At 44.6% G+C, this 21,426-nt stretch overlaps 1 protein-coding gene across 1 annotated transcript in view; it reads right to left on the bottom strand.

The window, feature by feature from the left end:
- The window catches only part of MYO1F (myosin IF), an 860,973-nt gene that overhangs the window by 169,242 nt on the left and 670,305 nt on the right, over window positions 1–21,426 (bottom strand). The window contains exons 17-18 of the mRNA XM_069649543.1: window positions 17,021–17,127; window positions 169–267 (exon numbers count right to left, since the gene is read on the bottom strand). Coding sequence (XP_069505644.1) covers window positions 169–267; window positions 17,021–17,127 — 206 coding nt within the window. The remainder of the gene's footprint in view (window positions 1–168; window positions 268–17,020; window positions 17,128–21,426) is intronic.

Raw genomic sequence — 21,426 nt, 5'->3', positions numbered from 1 at the left:
ATTGGCAGCCAAGAAATAAAGCTGGTAAAATATCACATCATAAACCTGAACTGAGTTTGAGACAATAAGTGCAGGTGGCTCAGCCCTGGCAAACACCTCACACATTAAACGTTGACAGTAGTCAGTGCATTCTGGACCCCTCTTTTGCAGATTACACTGGTTACTTACCTATGTAAAAACTTATTGAAGACCCTCCTGTATGCAAAGCCAGCTCTCCGCACACGAATGTTCTCTTTCAGGCCTAGGTACTCGACTTGATGTTTAACTCTGTTGAACAGAAGCGATCATCATTATCCCCAAACAGTATTGAAGGATTCAATGCAGATGAAAAGAAAGTTGCTATTTCATGCTCCTTTGTCCCACTGCCCTTTCAATTCACAAATACCAATATACACAAGTGGCTCAGCACGCATGCCACTTCAAGCTAGCAGGTGCACTGCAGAGCTCGCAGTGCAAATCCTTGATACAATGTTATCCAGTACTAAATGCCCTATTGCAACCCAGCCCTGGCTAGTAGATTTGTTTCCCCATTGTCAGAATCCATGCCTAGGGCACAGTTTGGGTTCATGCATTAATTAATGGTGTGAACTCCATCACTTGCAGCAAAGGTGCCTGGCTGCAGGCGGTGCTATACCCATCACTATTCACTATTGAGGCTCACCCAGTCATTGGGCCTCATTACATGGATGGCGGTAAGGGTTTACCGGTACCGGTATTTTACCGCTACCGGTAAATCCTTACCGCCTTACTACGAGGTCCCTTTGCGGGTTGGGGAATTTAACGCCTGCTTTTTGCAGGCGTTAAAAATCCAACCCGCAAAGGGACCAGGGAGCTAATTACGGTACCGCAATTTGCGGTACCGTAATTAGCGCCTTCCCCATTCCCATAGAGCCCTATGGGGCAAAAATGGGAATGGGGAAGGGCAATGGTGGAAGGGGGAATTACCGCCCCGCCAACCTTGGAATAGGGCGGTAATTTCCCTTTCCACCAAGGCGGTGCCGGTATTTAATAGCGCCATGGTTCACCGCCATCCGTGTAATGAGGCCCATTGTTTTTTTTTTGTTGGATTAATATAACTGTTAATACTAGGACTTAACCAGTTTCTAAACACACCCAATTTCAGCACATACTGGAACTGAGGCATTGAGAGATTCATTAATATTTCCCAGGAGCACACACGTTCGATCAGGTAAAAAAAGCCTTAATTAGAACCCAAGCCTCCTGGTTCTTTAGTTGAGCACTTGACCCCTAGACCACGTCCTATATATTCTGCTCAGATAAGCAGACCAGTACAGGCTGCACACTGTTGTGTTACTCTTTCCAGACCAACACGAACAACACTACCTGCTTATTTTTTATTTTATGAATAAAACAATGTATTTTATAACTTTGACATCATTTATGTATTCTTCTTCTTTTTTTTTTATTGTGCACTGTTTTAAAAATAAGCCTTTGACAAGTATTACATATTAAGAATGTATAAATATCTTTGCACAATAAAAACAGTACACATTATTATTTATTTATTTGTAATTTGCATCATGCCACATACAAACAAGCCACTTTAGGGCAGAAGGTGCCGGGGAAGTGGGAGTGTGAGAATGGGAGGGTTTATGGACAGTAGAAGGTGAGTTAGAAGCTTTGAAAAGTGTTGGGAACATGTTGGCTGTACACAGCTTGACTGGAGTCTGCATTACATTGAGTAGGATAGATACGTGATTAATTATTTTGCAGACAATCATTTAGAGTAAACACACATTAAATATCACAGGTATGGCTGTAGGTGTTTTCAGGACAACTGTCCTGTGATTCTCTCAAGCTTTCAAGCTTTTCTGAATTGGCTGTGGACGTTTTTGGACCCAAGTACCAAGGGCAAGTAGTTCTAAAGAGGTGTACCCTACTTTGACAGCTTTTTTGTCTTTGAGGGAGCTTTATTGGTAGTGGCGGGCAGGTTTTTTTTGCAGACGCAGATCTAACTTTGCATGCTCTTGGTCAGATATTTGGGTCTCCTGGATCAGCAAGCAAGGGGTGCAATGCCAATGTAAATCTTTAACTAAATGGGTAATACAGGACCACTTAGTTAGAGTCCACGAGTTGCTCCCACTGCTTTGTGTTTAGAGTTCTTAGAGCAGAAGGGTTATTTTCTTGAGAACACCTGCATACACGCCATTGAAATTCTCCCAGCGAGTTCCACTGAGCGTTCCCACAATTTTGTGTAAGTTTTCCAGCGGCGGAAGGAACTTCATGATGAACTGTATTTGATAGTGAGCATTGCTAGGCCGCGCATTAGCATTTGGGATGAAAAATAGATTAAAAACAAAGAGCATACCCATTTTATGTTCATGTCTACTGGTGCGAGTGCTAAGAGATGGGGTGCCCTTCAGGCCAAGTGAACAGTAAGTAGTTGAGTTCTGGGATTTCAAGATAAGGATTTTGGAAGGTGAAGTGTATATTGCAAAGACACTAGTGCTAAAGAGAGGACAGGTATTCTCTAAGTATCCATTGGCTTGTGAATTAGTATTAGTGTTAAAACAATCAAGGCCACGTTCTCTGGAGGGGAATGGAGTGGACAGAGATTCAGGGCAATGTGACTATACTTTGTATAAAGGAATTTCAACAATGATGTATACTTCATATGTTTTATGTATTTATTTATTATGCGCCCACAGGCATGAGGGCGCTCAGAAACACCTAACTTGATGCAGGTAGTTAGTTACATGTTATGCGCAGTAAAGGGTGAGTAACCTTTAGGTGGAAGCATTAGCTACTTCCCAACTATTAGGGTTGTGGTCCTTCTCAACATCATGGTTGGTTAAGGCTGATCAGGCCTTGGTAGAGTCCCAGTTTATTCACTGTCTTTTATGGTTCTAAGGGGGACTTGAGGCATTTCTTGAGGGTGACAGGAATCAATAACCACGCCAAGACAAAAAATAGTTCAAACTAGGTTTCTTTATTCTTGGGAAGATAATACAGAATGGGCAGAACAATAAAATGGACACTACAACTTAAATCGGTAGCAATGGGGATCTTTTCATACCCTAGGGTCTCACTGGGTTGACTCCTGGACTATTACAAATCTGGGTTTAAAGGAGATCCTGCATCCCACACCTGTAGTCTCAGTTCAATCGTAAGGGTTTCCTGCATCCTTGCAGTCTGTTGAATTTGGCCTTGTTGGAGCTAGCATCTGGGATCATTGCGTGCCATCCCCTGGGAGCTAAGGGTTGCCTGTGACTGTCTCCTACCAAATGATGGGGCTCAAATGCGGCTGACCTGAAGATCCTTCCATACCATCGGAGGGCCCATTAGACACTAGCTCTGCTACTGCACCTCCCACCCCCCTTGGTACTGCACTATATATCCCTAGAGTCAGACAGGGAATGTCATCAGAGGCACCACTGTGCTAGTCCTTTCTCAATTGCAATGCAGCTCCCCATTAGAATATGACAGGGTAGACATGTGTAATTCTGATTGACTCTGCAGTATATGGTCCTGTTGCTATGTCATTAGAATGAGATGAGATGGACTTACTATAGAAACCACCCAGGAATCACCAGAAGAGCTCTCAAGCAGTTGGGCACACAGTGCTTGAAAACTCTAATTGGGCTTCTCTGTGAGGTCTGCCAATTGCGTGCAGGCCAGAAAGTCAGTAATATGTGGGCTGCTCTGCAGGAGTGTTGTGGGGTTCCTAGGCAACCATGGCATAATGGAGCATCTGCAGAAGGATCCTCAAACAGGAAAAGCAGCTTGTAGACACTTGAGATGGAGGGATGAATCTAGGTATGGGGCAGACTGCTCCATTCTTCAGTATATAGAACTGGTGGTGACAAGATGAAGGAGGACTGCAGTGATGGTTCTCAGCTGCGGACACACTTTGGGTGGTTGTTCAGTTTGTGAAATGTCATGTCTTGAGCAGCTGGAGGTCTCCTATTGTGTCAGCTGCTGATGAATCCCAGTCATGATGCTCTTACTCAGACATTGTAGGGATTAGTGCAGGGATAGGTCAAGTATCCTTCCTTGAATGCTGACGATTTGACAAGGATGGTCCTGTTGAGTCAAGGAGATTAAGAACCATTCTTGGTTTCATCAATATAGAAGGAAGTCTGGTTTCCATAGTCATCTGACAGAGCTTTTCCATCAGAACAGTACTGGAAAGTTGCATGTTATAACAGAGCCTACTCACATCCAATCTTGGAGTCTGCATCATCTCCTATTCCCAGGCACCAGTCCACAAGGTTCCAGGCCAAAATTACAGGGCTGTAGTCAGGCAAACATTTTGGCAGCCACCAAGTTATTCTGGGCCACCTCCTTCAGAATTGTGGGCTTTATCGCAGACTACCAATACAGGTATAGATTCAGATCTGAATCCTATCATCACCTGCACACTGGTCTTACCTAGCTAGAGCTACTGTTGCTTCCATTTACATCGCGGATTGGCAGAACTTTGACCATCTAGGGCTACACTTGTATTCCATTCACTCTGTCTTGCTGTACATCTCTACATTGGATTGCACACAGGATTGCCGTATGGCCTCCTCCAGTGCTTGGTAGAGCTTGAAACTAGAAAAGATTGTTACCAACCAGCAGAGCATCCAGAGCCAGTTTTGCAGGATTAATCACATAGGTGCTTAGTGTACCATGACCCAGGGGATTTCTCTTGGGCACATACATTATTTGTGTCTGTAATGAGAACTGCATTAAAATGTATCAGCTAAAAAGAAGGTAAAACAATTAGAAAGTAGGTAGAATACACAGGGAAAATACACCAGATTAGAACAAGGGAGGCTAATCCAAAGCAGGGTGTCCCTCCGTGACAAATCAGACACACTTTCTAGACAATGTGCCCTCATTTCCATGACTTGCTCCAAGGTGGAAACAAGCCCTTTTAGCTATCCCATTACCACCATAATCCACTTTAACGCATTATGGACAGTATGAACCTCGAAGATAGTTCCAAAGAGGTAGTGTCTAAAGCACCTGACAACCCAAATCACGGCAATGCATTTTTTCTCTAAAGTGGCTCACTTCTGCTCGCTGAGTTGAAATTGGTTGGCCAATAATTGCATAAGGCTTTTCTCCTATTTCCTCATCAAGCTGTTAAAGCATGCCACACACAGCATGGTAGAAGTTTTGGTTTGAGTGATAAAGTTCTTTCTGAAGTCTGGTGGTCATAGCCCAGGGACTTTGCAGGGGCCACTTTCACCCCCAGGAATGCCCGTTAATTCTCCTAAAAAGTATTTTATACTCATTGAGCCCTTCAAATCCCTTCCTCTGGGTCTGAGCACGCGGTGGCTCCCAGTGACAAGCACCACCTGGATTTATGTTTTGAAATGCTTGACTTCACAACTTAGTGTCCAAGGTATGTTGCAGAACGTTTCTCTTTCTGGAATGCAGATATCTGAATACTGAGGTATGTCTTTGTAGTGCCCACAACGCTTTCGCAAGGTTGGTGTGAAGCTCTACCCAACTGGTGATGAAAACTACAATGTGGTCCAGATGGACAACACAGAGTTCCTCCATCCCAGCATGGCTCATCAGTCTCTAAGTTGTTGTATGTGATTTGTTTAATTCAAGGGGCATGGCATTAAACTGGCACAATCTCTCTGGGTCCCAAGTAATCCACATAGGACACCAGGTCAGTGATCCCTAAACTAGATGCCAGTAGGTTGTGACTTCGCCATGGAGTCTAGTTGGGTTATATCAAGTCCACTCCTCAGACTAAGCCATCTGAGGTTTTACCTTGTAGTTTGGGGAGATTGCCACTGTCTACGTCTTCCTACAAGAAGGAAAGCCTGTGGTATGACTTATAGTTAGTAACTTGGAACCCCTTGTGTGGATCCCAAGGGTTGCCACCATCAATCAAGCAGTTGATTTCACTTGACATTTTAAGGCCAGTTTTGTAGGCTCTATCACAAGGACCTCTTGGCCATACTGATAACCTTCCAGGGACTCCTTATATCAATGCTACTGTTTGAGCAATGCCTAGTCTGTCTTTAGGTTATCATTAGACGTATGGTAAATCAGCATAAGGTCTACCACATAATAGGTAGAGCTCTGTCAGTTTCCTTCCCAAACGTCTTTCATTACAGAGGCAGGCCCCTACAGATGTTGTACAAATAGATGTTTGAAGATGCCGAACCCCACTCCCTTCTCTGGCACCTCATCGTAGTCAAAAAGTAATCATGGGAGGAGATCCCACTTTCTCCTCGGTGGTGCTCTTAAATTACCCAGTAAGCCTTTCAAGGTCTCATTGAAACACTACACCAGATTAGTGGTCTGGATGTGGTAGTCTATCAAGAGTGTATTTGCCACTCCATACTTAGATTACTTAGCTTTCATATAAGCAGAATTAAAGCCGCAGAGGGCGAAGGCCAGGAGAAAAGGCCAAGCTCATTCTCTGCAGCTCCGCTGCAAGGGGAACCCCAGCTAACTCCCTCAGCTGTGCAGAGCACCGCCACAACACAGGAGTGCCTGAGGATGCCCACCGTGTCCCAACATCAGCTGACTACTCCCTCAGCTGTGCAGAGCACCAGCGTAGCACAGGAGTGCTGGAGGGTGCCTCACACGTCCATAACATGCCACGAGGTTAAAGGAAATCATAAAATGGCCGCCGCCATGGTTTCCATGGGAACACGAAATCAGCAAGTTCCAACAACGGGCTGCAATTGGTCCTTTGGGCCTGTCCGTCCCTCCCCTCCTGCCTTTTATGGAAGGGAGGTGCACCGACAGGGGAAGCTGCAGAGGAGCGAAGGCCAGGAGAAAAGGCTATGCTCACTCTCTGCAGCTCTCCGCTGCTCAGAGAGGCTGCCTGCTGTCCACCGTGTAGGAGTTGTGACATGAAAAGGTAAGGCTGCTCCTCGTAGCATTGTCCACCATCTTGCCCCTCCTGCATCCTGTCCCCGTCATGCGATGCTTACCGTGCGAAACGAGTGTCTGGGAGCTCGTACCTACTGTGTTCCGCTCGCCGCCGCACCCCCACCCTCACACATAAGAAACCGGAGGCTAGGCTCTAGGGCATATGACCTACCGCTCACTTGTGCTATGCTGCCACTTACTACACGCTGTAATGCGGATCCGCCCATCACAGCCACCCGGCTCCCCTCCGCACCAGCAGCACCGCTGCTGCTCTTTCCTTGAAATGCTTGGTCCCACAAACTGTCTCCACCAACACCACCAAAAGATCTCCTTTGCATAGATAATGGAACGTAATACAGCGCTCCACAGGGGTCATGTGCACTGTTCCAGCTGTAGTGCATGCGTATATCAGGCAGGATGTACTCACTGTTATGCCTCGCACAGAAGCCAATGCCATATATACTGTTAAACATGTTGGTGACCTACTAGCTGTGCCCACTGCTGATGATGCTATACCCACTGTAATGCCTGTGCCTGCTGTTGATGAAGTGTCCACTGTAATACTTGGTGACCCACTAGCCGTGCCCACTGTTAATGATGCTATACCCAATATATTGCCGGTGCCTGCTGCTGATGAAGTGTCCACTGTAATACTTGGTGACCCACTAGCCGTGCCCACTGTTGCTGATGCTATACCCACTATATTGCCTGTGCCTGCTGTTGATGAAGTGCCCACTGTAATACTTGGTGACCCACTAGCCGTACCCACTGTTGATGATGCTATACCCACTGTAATTCCTGTGCCTGCTGCTGATGAGGTGCCCACTGTATTACTTGGTAACCCACTAGCCGTGCCCACTGTTGATGATGCCATGCCCACCGTAATGCCTGTGCCCACCACTGATGATGCCATGCCTACGGTATTGTTTTTGTCTGACATGCAGTCTGTGCCCACTGCCTGGCCCATGATTGCCACCTTCTCTGTTCCCAATCCAGGGTCCCCTCTTAAACCACCAAATTCTAAGACAGCGACCCCCACTATACCAATAAGTCACCACCATGCCTTCTATCCTGTGCACGCTCAATACCAGCTCATGCCCTTGATATTCACAACTTCATTACGAGCCACAACCTGGACCTGCTATTCATCAGCGAAACATGGCTTCATAAGGTCTCAGGTCCAGCCTTATCAATGGCCCTCCCACTAGGCTACACCATCTTCAGGCAGGATCGCCCCATCCAGAAAGGAGGAGGAGTCGCCCTCATTGCAAAGGAGTCCCTCTCCATCAGAAAAATGCCAGGAGGAGACATGGGCTCCAACAGTGACTACTTATGCATCAAGGTCAAGCCATCCGCTAACTGTACAATCACCATGCATTTAGTGTACCGCCCCCCAGGCCCTTCTTCTGACTTCCAAGACACCCTCCTACACGCCATATCCAACAAACTAAAGGAGTCATCAAAGGTTCTCCTGTTGGGGAACTTCAACTTGGGGCTCTACGACCCTAATGACACTGAAGCCACATCCTTCAACAAAGCAGTAACATCCCTTGGATTCCAGCAAGCAGTGAAAGCACCCACCCACAAAAAAGGACATTCCCTAGATTGGGTGGCATACCATAACTGTACCCCATCTATTACCACCATCTCTCCAATTCTGTGGTCAGATAACTACGTCACTTGTTTCACCCTAACCATTAACAAAGAGGCACAACGCTCTGGGAATCCCCTTCCATTAGCGTTATGCAGGAGCTCCAAGCAGCTCACCAAGGAACGGCTCATCCCACATCTCCAATCACCTGCCCTCAAGGCACCATCCTCCAATGACCCTAATACCCTAGCAGCATCCTACAATACCATCATTACCCAAGCAGTAGAGACCATTGCCCCACTGTCCCACAAGAAAGCTAAGCAGAATAATCGGACGAACACATGGTTCATAGCAGATCTCCTCGAGATGCGCTCAAGAAAAAGACGCTCACTCTCCGCCTGGGTCACCAAACCCAGTGAAGCCACCAAAGCAGCCTTTAAAAATATTTCCAAAGAGTATAAAGCAGCCATCATCAAGGCCAAGAGTAATGCCTTCAACACCAGAATTGCCAATGCAAAAATCAAGCTCCAAAGAAAACGTTGTCATCTTTATGGAGCTGGAATCACCTGCGCCTGAGCCACCGGCCATCACCAAAAATACAGACTAGTGCAATTGTATCCAAACGGCCATGATCAACAAGCTTAACCTGCTTCAAAGCAAAATCATCGCCCATCAACAAGCCTTGTCAACAAATGGCCGACCAACAACATGAATCCACTCACGAACCTCCTTCCTTTTCCTTTAAGGAAGTTGGTGAAGAAGAGGTCATTGCTCTCCTAAAATCTATGAAACCATCAAACTGTAAAGGCGATGCCTGCCCGGCGCAGATCATCAAGGACTGTGCATCCACTCTAGCCCCTTTCCTGGCGGCGTTCATCAATGTATCCTTCACATCTGGCATTGTCCCCTCATGCCTCAAAGAAGCCTGGGTATGTCTGCTTTTGAAGAAACCTACATTGGACTCAAATGTCCCAGGGAACTACAGGCCCATTACTACAGTGCCCTTCCTTTTAAAACTCTTGGACAAAGTAGCCTACCAACAGGTTCAAAACTTCCTGGAGGCAAACCAACTCCTAGTTATTCAGCAATCAGGTTTCCATCCAGGCCACGGGACTGAGACCGCCCTCCCAGATCTTAAAGATCTATTGATGACCTAAGGGATGCTGGCAAACCAGCACTCCTCCTACTGCTTGACTTATCAGCGGCATTTGATCTCGTGGACCACAGCACCCTTTGCCACCTCTTGTCATCATCAGCCAACTTCTCCACTAAGGCTACAGCATGGACTGCCTAATTCCTCCAAGGCAGAATCATGAAAGTTTTTTTCGGAACAAGCATGCGCCAACCCAGATACTATGAAATGCGCGGTCCCACAGGGCTCCTGCAATTTTCCGACCCTGTACAACATCCTCATGAAGCCACTGTTCAAATACTTGGAGGAGCTAGGCGTAACATACACCAACTATGCGGATGACACGCAGGTGCTCATCCCCCTCACAGGAGACTATGACACTGACAATGAAAACCTAAGCTCAATATACACTAAAATTCAAACCTGAATGGTGGAAAACTGGCTATGTCTGAATGGGGAGAAAACGGAACTGCTTCTCATAGGCTCCCTGGCTACCTTAAAAAAACTCAATGAGAACTACAAATCATTCACCATTGATAACACGCCTATTCCAGTTTCTCACGCTGTAAAAACCTTAGGAGTCTTCCTTGACTCCAACCTCACCATGAGCAGACATGTAAATGCTATTGCATCAGCCGCAGCATACCATTCAAAGTTGATCAACGCAGTCAGGCCCTTCTTGTCCGAACAGAACTGCCTCACCATCGCCAGGGCGATAATCGGCTCCTTATTAGACTATTAGAATGCCCTCCTCGCTGGCACTGCAGCTAAGAACATCAAAAAACTTAAAACCATTCAAAACAATGCCCTCTCGGCAGCCACAGGCATCTCAAAGAAGGAACACATCTCTGCAACCAGGTGACTAGTCAATTGTCTCCCCGTTAAGGAGCGCATAACCTTCAAAACCTTTGCCATCACTCACAAGTGTCTCAACAACACAGCTCTGAGGTATCTCACCCAGAGATTGGTTAAATCCCATTCAGATAGACCTACAAGAGCTGCCTACTCCAACTGGGCCATTGCTCCTAAAACCTTGAGGGCACAAGCAGGAGGTTCCAGCTTCCCGTTTATTGCTGCATCACAATGGAATTCCCTACCAACCCACCTAAGAAAAATTGATTCACACAATGCTTTCAGGAAAGTCATCAAAATATGGCTATTTGTATAACCTGGCCCACCGGCCAACCTTGCTTTTTCCTCTCTCCTTTTTTGTATACCAACACCTATGTAACAAACCTGCTTCTGTGTGGTATAACTGTGCGTAAATCATGCTTCTTGTAACCCACGAGCATGCTCATTTTCTCATGTAACTATGACATTTATTGCAACAGCGCCTTGATGCCTGTGGACTGTAGCCCACTCTACAAATAAAAATAAATAAATAAATAAAATAAATTTGGGACATCGGTCTGAAATGGCTGACTTGGGAAAGCCACAGATCATGAATTTTTCCATCAGGGGCCTCCCTGCCACTGGGGAAGTGGAACAAAATTTTTGCTTTGCCTCCCAAATATTGAAACACTTTTTCAGTGCTGTCGAACTCGTGTATTCTTCTCTTTGTTACTAAATTCACATATGGTAATATTGACATTTGATATGGATGAAGATAATGGAACTCATTAAGGATCTGGCAGTAACCCTGCCAGTGATACCGGTGGGTTGCTGCCAGACCTGAAAAAAATTACCAGCGCCTGACTTCCCGGTAACACAGGGGTATTACAACCCTGGCGGCCATGAGCCAGCAATTTTGTTAGTCCCCATTCTCATGAAGACTCCATGGGAAAGGCGCTACGGGAGCACCGGCACTGGTATCAACAGAGCCGGTTCTCCCGTGAGAACTCTGCGAGTGGGTGCCGTACCGCCCAGAGAGGTCTGACCCTGTTGTTACCGGACCGGCACAGTAGTGATGAGGCCCAATATCTCCTTTCTTCTGTTCCCAGGATTTCTTCAAGTGCTGCGTTGTTACTGGGTTGATTTAGGGTTTCTCCTCCTCCCCCAGAACAAAATATTTTGGGCTCTTGCTAGAAATAGCACGCAAAGTGTGTCTGTCCAGTTCAATACGTTTGTTTGGATTGCAGCCTTTATCCGATAATACAAACTTGCATTCTGAGAAAGCAGCTGATGGTTAACTCACTCTTGATGCTGGTTGCCTTTTCCTTTCTTTTTAGAGAACAAAAGTATGCTTGCACTTTCGTTTTGTGTGTTGTGCCTCCCTCACCACTCCTGGATCCATGCCTTCTCTGCAGCTGCTCAGCCCAGAAGAGAAAAAGAAAGGAGGTCTTTTTTTTACCTGCCTTTTCCAATTAGCTGAGCAGCCATTTTGGATTGGGTTTGTTTCCATTCATAAAAAACATTTGCTCTCAAGCATGGATACCCTACCTCCGTGTGCTATTAGCAATACTCCCGTAAGCAACAGTGCATACCACATGGTATTGGTGCCACAGCCTGTGCGATAATGCCCCTTGGTAAGATTGGGAGTGTTAACTGGGGCTGTAGGCCATTATCATGTGATATTTCTTGCTGTCTTGGTAGATTACTGCATAAGATTACTGCATTTGTAAGAGCGTGATTCCATGAAACACTACACAATTGTGAAAAAACATCGAAGATTATTTTTGTAAGAATAATAATGCAGGCTTTGGAGTGTCATAACAAATGGGTAGGTTTTTATGTCACAGGTTCAGCTCAAACCGAGTAACATTGTTATGCATTGGGGGCATCTTTTGATTAGCATTATTATTAGGTATTTATGTCCCAAGTAGGGCTCAGATGGTATATTATTATTTCTTGGAGTCATATTTTGAATAGTAGTAGTATGGTTAGAACCAGTGACTAAGGCTCCTTGGTCAGATATTTGATCAATAATGACTGTTGGGGTGCAGGCATTCCATTATGCAGAGGCTGGCAGTTTCATTCTCTATCGTGCACTGCACTCCTGAAGAGAAGTGGTGATGACAGATACCTCAAATAGTGACTACAGAAACAGAGGCCTTAAGGTGTGTTGTCGCACAAGCAGAACTCATAGAAGGCCATAAAGGTGTCTATGTCTGTGCTTTCATCATGTCCTCTTATATGTCCCATGTGGAGGGAAGACTTAGGGAGAGCTGTTTGTGCAGGCAGAAGAGGAGCCAGAGCAGAGCCAAAGGTCTGGGCAGAAAAAAAGTGTGTCTGTGTGAGTGGCTGTTAGTGTTTGTGTGTACATGTTTAGGAGAGCAATGCACCATGAAACAGATTTGACAGCTGCAGTGATGGCACCATTTCATGGACACTGCCACCATGAATGTATGTTTTACGATAAAATGGTGCCATATATTCAGCCCGGTTTGAATGACAACATGTTTTATAGTGCAATGGTGGCATATAGTGGGCAATGTCTGCATATGTTTGCAGGGCAATGGTGGCATATTTTGGCACTGAGTGCATGCCAAGTATGTTTTAGAGGGCAAAGCAGGAGTATATTGTTGGGCAATGGGCTGCCAGCATTAAAGTGGGGCAGCACCAGTATAAATGTGTTGACAGGCCTCATTATCTACTTTGAGCAAAGGCAGCATGCACATATGTTTTGCTCTTGCAATGTCAGCATATATTGGGTTATACCTACATGAAACTGTACGATACTGGCATGTGGTTGGCTTAGGAACCATGATGGTATCATGCTGGCATAGATTGGGCACAAGACACATAAACATTGTTTTACAGTGGCATGCTGGCATGTTTTGGGCACAGGCAACAGAAGAATGATATATTGTCAGTACTGGCATACATATGGCACAGCCAGATGAACACATGTTTTTGCATCAACATGCTGACATACACTGGGTATAGTTAGCATGAGCATGGCTTTTGTAGGGGAATTCTGGCATACATTGGGTACTGGTAGAGGGAATGTGTATATGTAGAGCCAACAATACTGTTATATGTTTCAGCACATCCTACATGAACCTGTGTTTTTCAAGGGAATTATGTCACTTTTTACGTAAAGCAGCCTGTAAATATGTTTTTACAGTGGCACTACTGGCATACATTGGGCACAGCCGTTATGAACATGTGTTTTAGATTGATATGCTTGCACATAGCTGGTACAAGCAGTATGGAAATGTTTTACAGTGTAAAGGCTGGCATATATTGGGCAAAGTCAGCATGAATATATGTTTTTACAGTCGCATGCTGGGATACATTGGGCACAGGAAGCATGCCACGTGTTTTTTTTAATCTGTGGCATGGTGGAATCTGTATGAACATATTTCAATGTGGCGTTGTAGCACATACTGGAACAGGCGGCATGAAACCATTATAGAAGGAAGAATACTGGCAAATATCAAGCACTGCCAGCATGAACATGTTTTGTTCACAGTGGTATCCTGAAATGTATTGGGCACAGCTTGAATGGCAATGTGTTTTGACACTGGCAATAGGGGCATATCCTGGGCAAATCCTGCATGATAATGTGTTTTAGGGTGGCATGCTGGCCTATATCAGACAAAGGTAGCCTGACAATGTGTGTGGCAATTCTGGTGTTTACTGGTGCATGCAGAATAAAAACATGTTATATAGAGGTTTGTCGGTATATTTTGCTGGCCGCTGGCATCATGCAAATCTGTTTTACATGGCAATGCTGTCACATTTTGTTTAAACAGGTTTCATGGCTTTTCTTTGGATGAGACCAGCATGAAAATGTGTTGCAAAAGGTTTCTCTGTGTTATTGGTGACCTGGCATCTTTCCAGGCTTTTCATCTGTTCTCCTACTGAACTCATAGAACATTCTACAGCCCTTTTACACAATTATTCTGAAACGTGAGCTGTAAAATGCACCATTTCTTCCAATTATTTAAAAAAAAAAAAAAACATCTGGTGTGGTGACTGCCAAACTCCTGTAAGTAGTTCAAACCGAACTGCTAGGGCACCCCTCCACTTCAAAAAATGTCCAGCCAGCACTGTATTTTATACTTTCTAGTACTTTGGTTTAAAGCTTTGGGTGGGGGTGGAAGAATATCCATCCACTGGAGAAGTAATGCAATCTTAATGGAATCATCCTGTGAAATTGCATACAACAAGAGACTGCTACTTGACACTGTCTGCAAGCCCGGATTGCAAAAGACTTCCTGAGTAGTTGAAATAATTTTAAGGAGATGCATTTTCCAAGTCCAACTCGATTTTCTTTCTGTACCATAACTTTGTTCTTTTTAACATTCTAATATCGTTGGGAGAGCAAAGGTGCAGACCAGCCTTTACTCTTCAATGATGTGGAAGGTGACATGAACACTCTCTACTGACACCATTACATGCTCGATCCGATTTCTGTATTCACACTCCGCAGTCAAAGCTGCAGAAATTACAGTGCTCACCGTTTGCTGCAGATGCCATCTGCACTAACTCAAGGAATCTTGAGTCCCAAACAATCTCAAGGAAGCCTGGGTAATTCCACTCCTAAAAAAAAAACAACCTTGACCCAAATACTCCAACAAACTACAGGTCCATCACTACCGTCCCTTTCCTCTTTAAAATCCTGGACCGAGTTGCATACCTGCAAATTCAGAAGCATCTAGAAGAGAACAACCTGCTAGGTCTCAGGAAATCTGGCTTTAGGCCAAGGCATGGGATCGAGACAGCTGTCTTAGATTTGAAGATCCAAATGGACGATGCGAAGGACAAAGGCAAGCTAGCAATCCTTTTGATCCTAGACTTGTCCATGGCCTTCGACCTCGTCGATCATCAAATTCTAACTGGCCATCTCACCACAGCAGCAGCCTTCTCCCCCAATGCATCGGACTGGGTCAACTCCTTTCTCTCCATTCGGACTACCAGAGTTTTTTCACCAACAGCTTCAGCAGACCTGAGCCCTCCACTCTGCGGAGTCCCTCAAGGCTCCTTTGTGTCCCCCATGCTCTACAATATATTTACAAAGCTCCTATTCATCTACAGCAACTATGCAGTTGACACCCAAGTCCTCATCCCTCTCACAGGCTGCTACGACCAAGATGCTAAACTCTTGAACGATGTATACCTAGAAATCCAGGCGTGCATGGCCACAAACAGCTTATGCCTTAACGACGACAAGACCCAGCTCCTGATTGTCGGCACGCAAGCACGCCTGAACAAACTTGACCATAGGTACACTTCCTTCAATATTGACGGGAACACGATCAAGGTCTCTAAAGAGATTAAAACTCTGGCCGTCTATCTCGACTCAACATTCTCCCTCAAGAAACAAGTTAGTTCCATAGCCACCTCTACAGCATACACCAATAAATTAATCTATAGCTGCAAATCCTACCTATCCACCAGCAGCTGTCTTACATTATCCAGAGCCTTAGCACTATCAAAAATGGGCTATTGTAATACACTCTTTCTAGGCTCCTCGGAACTCAACCTTAATAGGCTACAGGTCCTTCAAAACAACTCACTGAGGGCAGTACTTAACCTACCTAGATCCTGTCACATTTCAACTTTCAGAAGTAAGGCCAACTGGCTCCCAGATTGCAACAGAATCACGCTACGCACCCTGGTAATCACGCATAAGTGCCTTACGAACACAGCCCTCAAATACCTATCCGATAAAATCCATAAGCACCATTCCTCTCGTCCCACTAGATCTGCCCTCTGCAACTGCCTGGCAGTATCCAGATTCAACCTAAAATCTGCGGGAGGAGCCAGCTTCCCAGTCCAAGCAGCTAAGCGCTAGAACTCCATTCCCCTGACCTTCAGACAAGAACCTGCCCTCCTACCGTTCAAATCTGGAATCAAAAATTGGTTGATCAACAAGCCTCTCCAATGAGGCGCCACTGATGATTAAAAGCATCAATGACTACCAATGAGGCATCACTCATTATGTTGATTACTTATGATTATTTGTTTTGCACTTCTGCACATGCATTGTTGTTAATGTCCCCTGTAATGAACCCGACCTACTTGTAACCACTGGTCACCACATAAGCCACTGTTTCTGTTCATCTATGTATGTAACCAAGTTCTCCAGCGCCCAGTTACCTCAGGGTTCAGTGCGTGATATAAATACCTAACAAATACAAATACTATGCAGTAGTATGATCTTTACTCCTCCAGGGGTTGGAAAGATGCTATGTTCACCCTCTGCAACAAACGTGGGTGAGCAGGCAACAGTATGTGCACTCACACCCTGATACAGATTCTGCCTCAATCTGGGCCCATGGCGGATGCCTGCCAATTCATGCCCTGGTCAACCACCTCACCCCTAAGAAGATTTCATTGGTTGTGGTCCTACTTCATGTTCCTTTTCTGCCTTTGTAGCCATTAACGCCTGTCTGTGTATCGTGGAAATGGACACCACAGTCTCTTGAATGGACAGCTTCACAGATTCAGGATTGAAGAAAGGTTGAAAACACAGGCGTTTGTGGTAGTACTGTGACCTGCAGTCTCCTCTGCTTACATTGAAATGTATGATTGATGAGTCCCGCCCAGCTGCTTACCTGCTCTCCTCCCAATCCTTGGGTCGTTTTGTTTCATTGGGTTTGATGCAACGGATGTAGTGCGGTGTACACTTCATTAATGTATTCACCAAGTCATTGGCTTGTTTCTGTTGAAAAACATAAGAATGGAATGGTCATTAGGTGTTCTTGTCAAGCCTTTCCTCTTACATAATTATGGTATTTGCTGATGGAAGGTAAGTATTTTAATAAACATAGTTATGCTAACAGTGCCCAATTTAGGTCTTATCCTTTTTCTGCTAAAATCAAAACAAAAAGCATAATTGTCATCAATGCCCTACCGAGGGGCCAAATCCTAAAAAAAAAGTAATGACATTAGACTATCCACATATATGAAGCCATTTGCATTTGCTATAGAATGAGTCCTGTTATATTTGAAGTGCCATGTAGAGACACATGTTATATTTGTAGAGACATGTAGACACATGTAGAGATATGTTGTTATGTATTATGTATGCATTGTAGAGAGACATGAATGAGTGTGCACTTAGAGTATGCATTGAGGCTGCATTATAGATAGCGCTTGGGTTTGCAAGTGAAAGAGTAAGCACTAGAGAAAGCATGAGGCCTATGATTTTGATGCCATCCTGAATGAGAGAGAACAGAAGCGCCGCAGCACTATGAAAGTTGTTACGAGTTACTGTGAAAACTTGGAATGCGTAAACAGTTTATTAGCAGACAGAGATTAGACGTGACTTTTGCCATAGTAGAGACATGGACAAGGGCATGGCTGGTCTGTGCACAGAGAAAAGGTGGGGCAGGCAGCAGGAGAGAGGGAGAGGAGCTTTGCAGACAGAGACATGCAAGGATAGAGGGATTTGAATGGAGGAATATGGAGAGAGATGGATGGTATGGTAACAGAAGCACTGATAGCATGGTATAGATATGTACAAATGTCACGATGACCAGAACACGCAGTGATTGAGCAGAACACGCAATGCATCACAGACTTTTAGGCACTGCTCAGATTTAGAAATGCTGACAGATAGACAGAGAGGCATTTTAGCTTAGAGAGACATGTAACCATGGATATGTATTTACGTCATTGAACAGTATAATGAGAGGTGAGGCTTTGGGAGTTTCTAGTTCTGAGATGTAGTTGGAGATGGAGTTCTAGATGGAGATGACACACTGACACTCTGAGAGATTGAGAGATGAAGAGGAGAGATGACTTGGAGAGGCGTTTGGGAGTGATTTGATGTACTTCGGAAGCGGTTTGGGTGCAGCAGAATCGGATGGCTTTGGCTGATATGCAGAAGGGGAAGCATTCTGATGAGAGCTGATGAGATCGATCTGGCAGAGAGAGTTGGCAGGAAGACCAGACCAGTAAGAGGAGAGGCCTGGCCCTGACTGACTGGCTGGTTGCAGAGTTAGCTGGAGAGGAGAGACAGAGCAAGAGGGGAGTATCGATCTGAATGAGACACGTGCATGGGGAATTAGGACAGACACTCACACAGAGCTTTGGCTGCCATGATAGATGGGGTAATCAGCCAGGGATTGTCTTGGAGAGAGTGAATGAAGTATGGTGTGGATTGGAGAGGAATGGTGTGGATTGGAGTTGCTATTAGATTGCTTGCATTAGAAGCCTGTAAGGCTTATAGTTATTGCATTGCATTGTAGATTTGCACCAAAAGCATAAAAGATGCAAATTCGAGATTTGCATTAGAGTATTGTTTGCATCATGCATTGCTGTGTATGAATAAAAGTGTTTCTATTGTTGAATCGATTCATGTGTTTTCTTTGTGTCTTATGTTAGTGTGTCCATAGGAGTAACTTAGGAGTCATTTAGAAGAGATAGAGGAGCAGGGGGGGCATAGTGATCTACACCCCCTAGGAGTTAGATCTGAAGCCTTGACAAATGGCTACACCCCCCTGGGAGGTAGATTTGGGTATGACAAAGGTGCCATCTGAAAAAAGTGAGAGGGACTACTGAAAAAAGTGAGTACTCCGTCCACCCGCGTCTCCCCTCGTCTTGAGCCCTGGCCCTACCCAACACAATTAGAAAATAAAATACCATATTTCCCGCCCCTTTCTTCACAAGCTCATCCTGTCAAAGAATCAAACGGGCTTGAGAACATTCTCATACACAAATCCTTTGAGCAACACCCAGTGCATCAGCCTCTGAGGTATTTCTGATCTGTGGATTGCACACAGGTTTTTCTTTTGACACCTCAGGTTACTAAGATCCAAAAGGCCGCCCCATCTTTGCTATTAATTGCTGAACACAGGTTCCCCGATGTTCGATCCTGATTCTCCCTCTTTTTGCTGCTATGCAAGTATTTTCTCTCACTCGGGTTATTGTAAACATCACATAAGCAGTCCATACAGAATTCTGCAAGAGATTTCAAACTTCAACCCCAAAAAAGCACTAAATACAGAAAATGTTGACCAAAAACCACACATCTCCTACCATCCCGAAAACTTTAACTCCTATACAACACACATTTCAGCAGAGTAATTTTTAATTCAGGTGGAGTTAAAAGCCCAAACGTAAGGGGAGAGCACAAGCAAGGGTCTCAGAAACATACCCAGATATTAAATCTGTATGAGGAGCATGCTCACCAAATGCATTAAAAGATCATTTGCCCCGAGATCAATCTCGATAGAGTTCTAATATCCTAAGGTACGTTCTCTGCTTAAGAAATTGACAATTGATCCCACCCAAGGGCTTCTGCTTTCTGGATTTGGGTCATGAAGGCATCTGGGATATCCTCCTCCACCGTTGTCCCATTACAATACTGCTTCTCGCCTGGGACATTCCCATGATCACAACCCTGTACTCCAGCACCCAGGTGATCCTTGATCGCTCGTCCACCCCTAGGGTTGGGATCCGAAAGTGCCGGCCCTCCCCTAGGTTTCTCACACCACCCAAGTAAACAATGTGGCACCATCGGGCTGTGTGAATTTAGCAAACTTTATTAAAAAAAGCAGCCTTCCCTTCTGTTTTCCTCATACAGTCTCAATTGTGCATTAATATTGAGCATCAGCATTGAGCATCAGTCCACATGCAATCAAAAGGGGTTGTCCTCTGGCAGCAGAACAAGGTTAATCTGGTGGGTTTGTAAACAAATATTAGGTTTGGGACTCTTCTGCCAGTGCACCCTCTTACAGGCAATGGGTAATCGTCTCACTCCGAGAATAGGTTAGTCGAGCTATGCAATTAGTAATATCAGGCAACAGGATACATTGATTTATCTCTGCAATGAAATTATCAGGCAGCAAAATCAGCCAATCTGACTATGTGACCAAATTCTCGTGGAGCACAAAATGATCTAACTATGCAATGAAAATAATGAGACCGCAGAAAATAAGCCATTCTGTCAATGCAGTGAAACTCACAGGTAGCAATATGGTACAGTCTAGTCATGTGATGCAACAGTCAGACAGCAACAAATAAAATTGATCTAGCAAAGCACTGTAATTATCTGACGGCAAAGTAACATTTAATAACCAGGCATGAAATTAGAGTTAGTCTAGCTATGTGATGATTTTTCCTGGCAACAAAAAGATACAATCTAGCTATGCTATGAAGATATCAAATAGCAAAGAGTTAAGAATTTAACTTTGCATTTGGCTTTTTAGGCTGTAAGAAATTAGTCTAGCTATACAGTGGAACTATCAGGCTGGAAGAGGATTAATCTATCCAATGAAGTTATCAGCGAGCAAATTGAGATAAACCCGCAATGCAATTGAACTCTCGGGCAGCACTAACGCACAATATTAACTATGCTCTAAATTTATCAGGTCACAGAAGATTCATCCAGCTGGCTAAGCAGTAAAGTTTGATTCTTGTTTTTAATTTTACAAGATACACCAGACAAAATAATATGTAATCCTCCTGCTTGGTGCGGTCCTTTAGACCTGTGCAACATAGAGTAAATAGTACTACCTCTTTTAGCAAAATCTCACTATAAAATCCTTCCATTCATCTAGTAAAAAGACGCTTTTTTACACCACCCTTCTATATATTTTTAGTAGATCAATGGAAGAATTCCATAATGAGATTTAGCTAAAAGCGTTCCACACATCGATTAGAATCACCACGTCCACACTAAAAGAGTTTAGTAAGATTGATGACAATAGAGGTAGGCCTCTTTACTCTACATTGCACATGTCTAAAGAACTGCATCTAGCAGGAGAATTACAGAGTATCTTGTCTGGTGTTTCTTGTAGAATTAAAGACATGAATCAAACTTTACACAAGGAGAACAGACTGAGAGGATCTTTTGGTCACTAATTAACAGATGTGTAATTCCTGGCAATCAAGCAAGGTGGCATTTATATTTACTACACGGCCTGCAGTAGCAGGCTTCTAGTTATGGTTAAGTTGCTAAACCCACAGGAAGAGCACTTTTTGGGCGGTGTATAACTTCGCTCCCCCTGGATGA

This window comes from Ambystoma mexicanum, chromosome 1p (assembly GCF_040938575.1).
Source record: "Ambystoma mexicanum isolate Mex_15411 chromosome 1p, UKY_AmexF1_1, whole genome shotgun sequence".
In the NCBI taxonomy this organism is placed as follows: domain Eukaryota; kingdom Metazoa; phylum Chordata; class Amphibia; order Caudata; family Ambystomatidae; genus Ambystoma; species Ambystoma mexicanum.
This window is presented reverse-complemented; position numbering and strand designations above follow the sequence as displayed.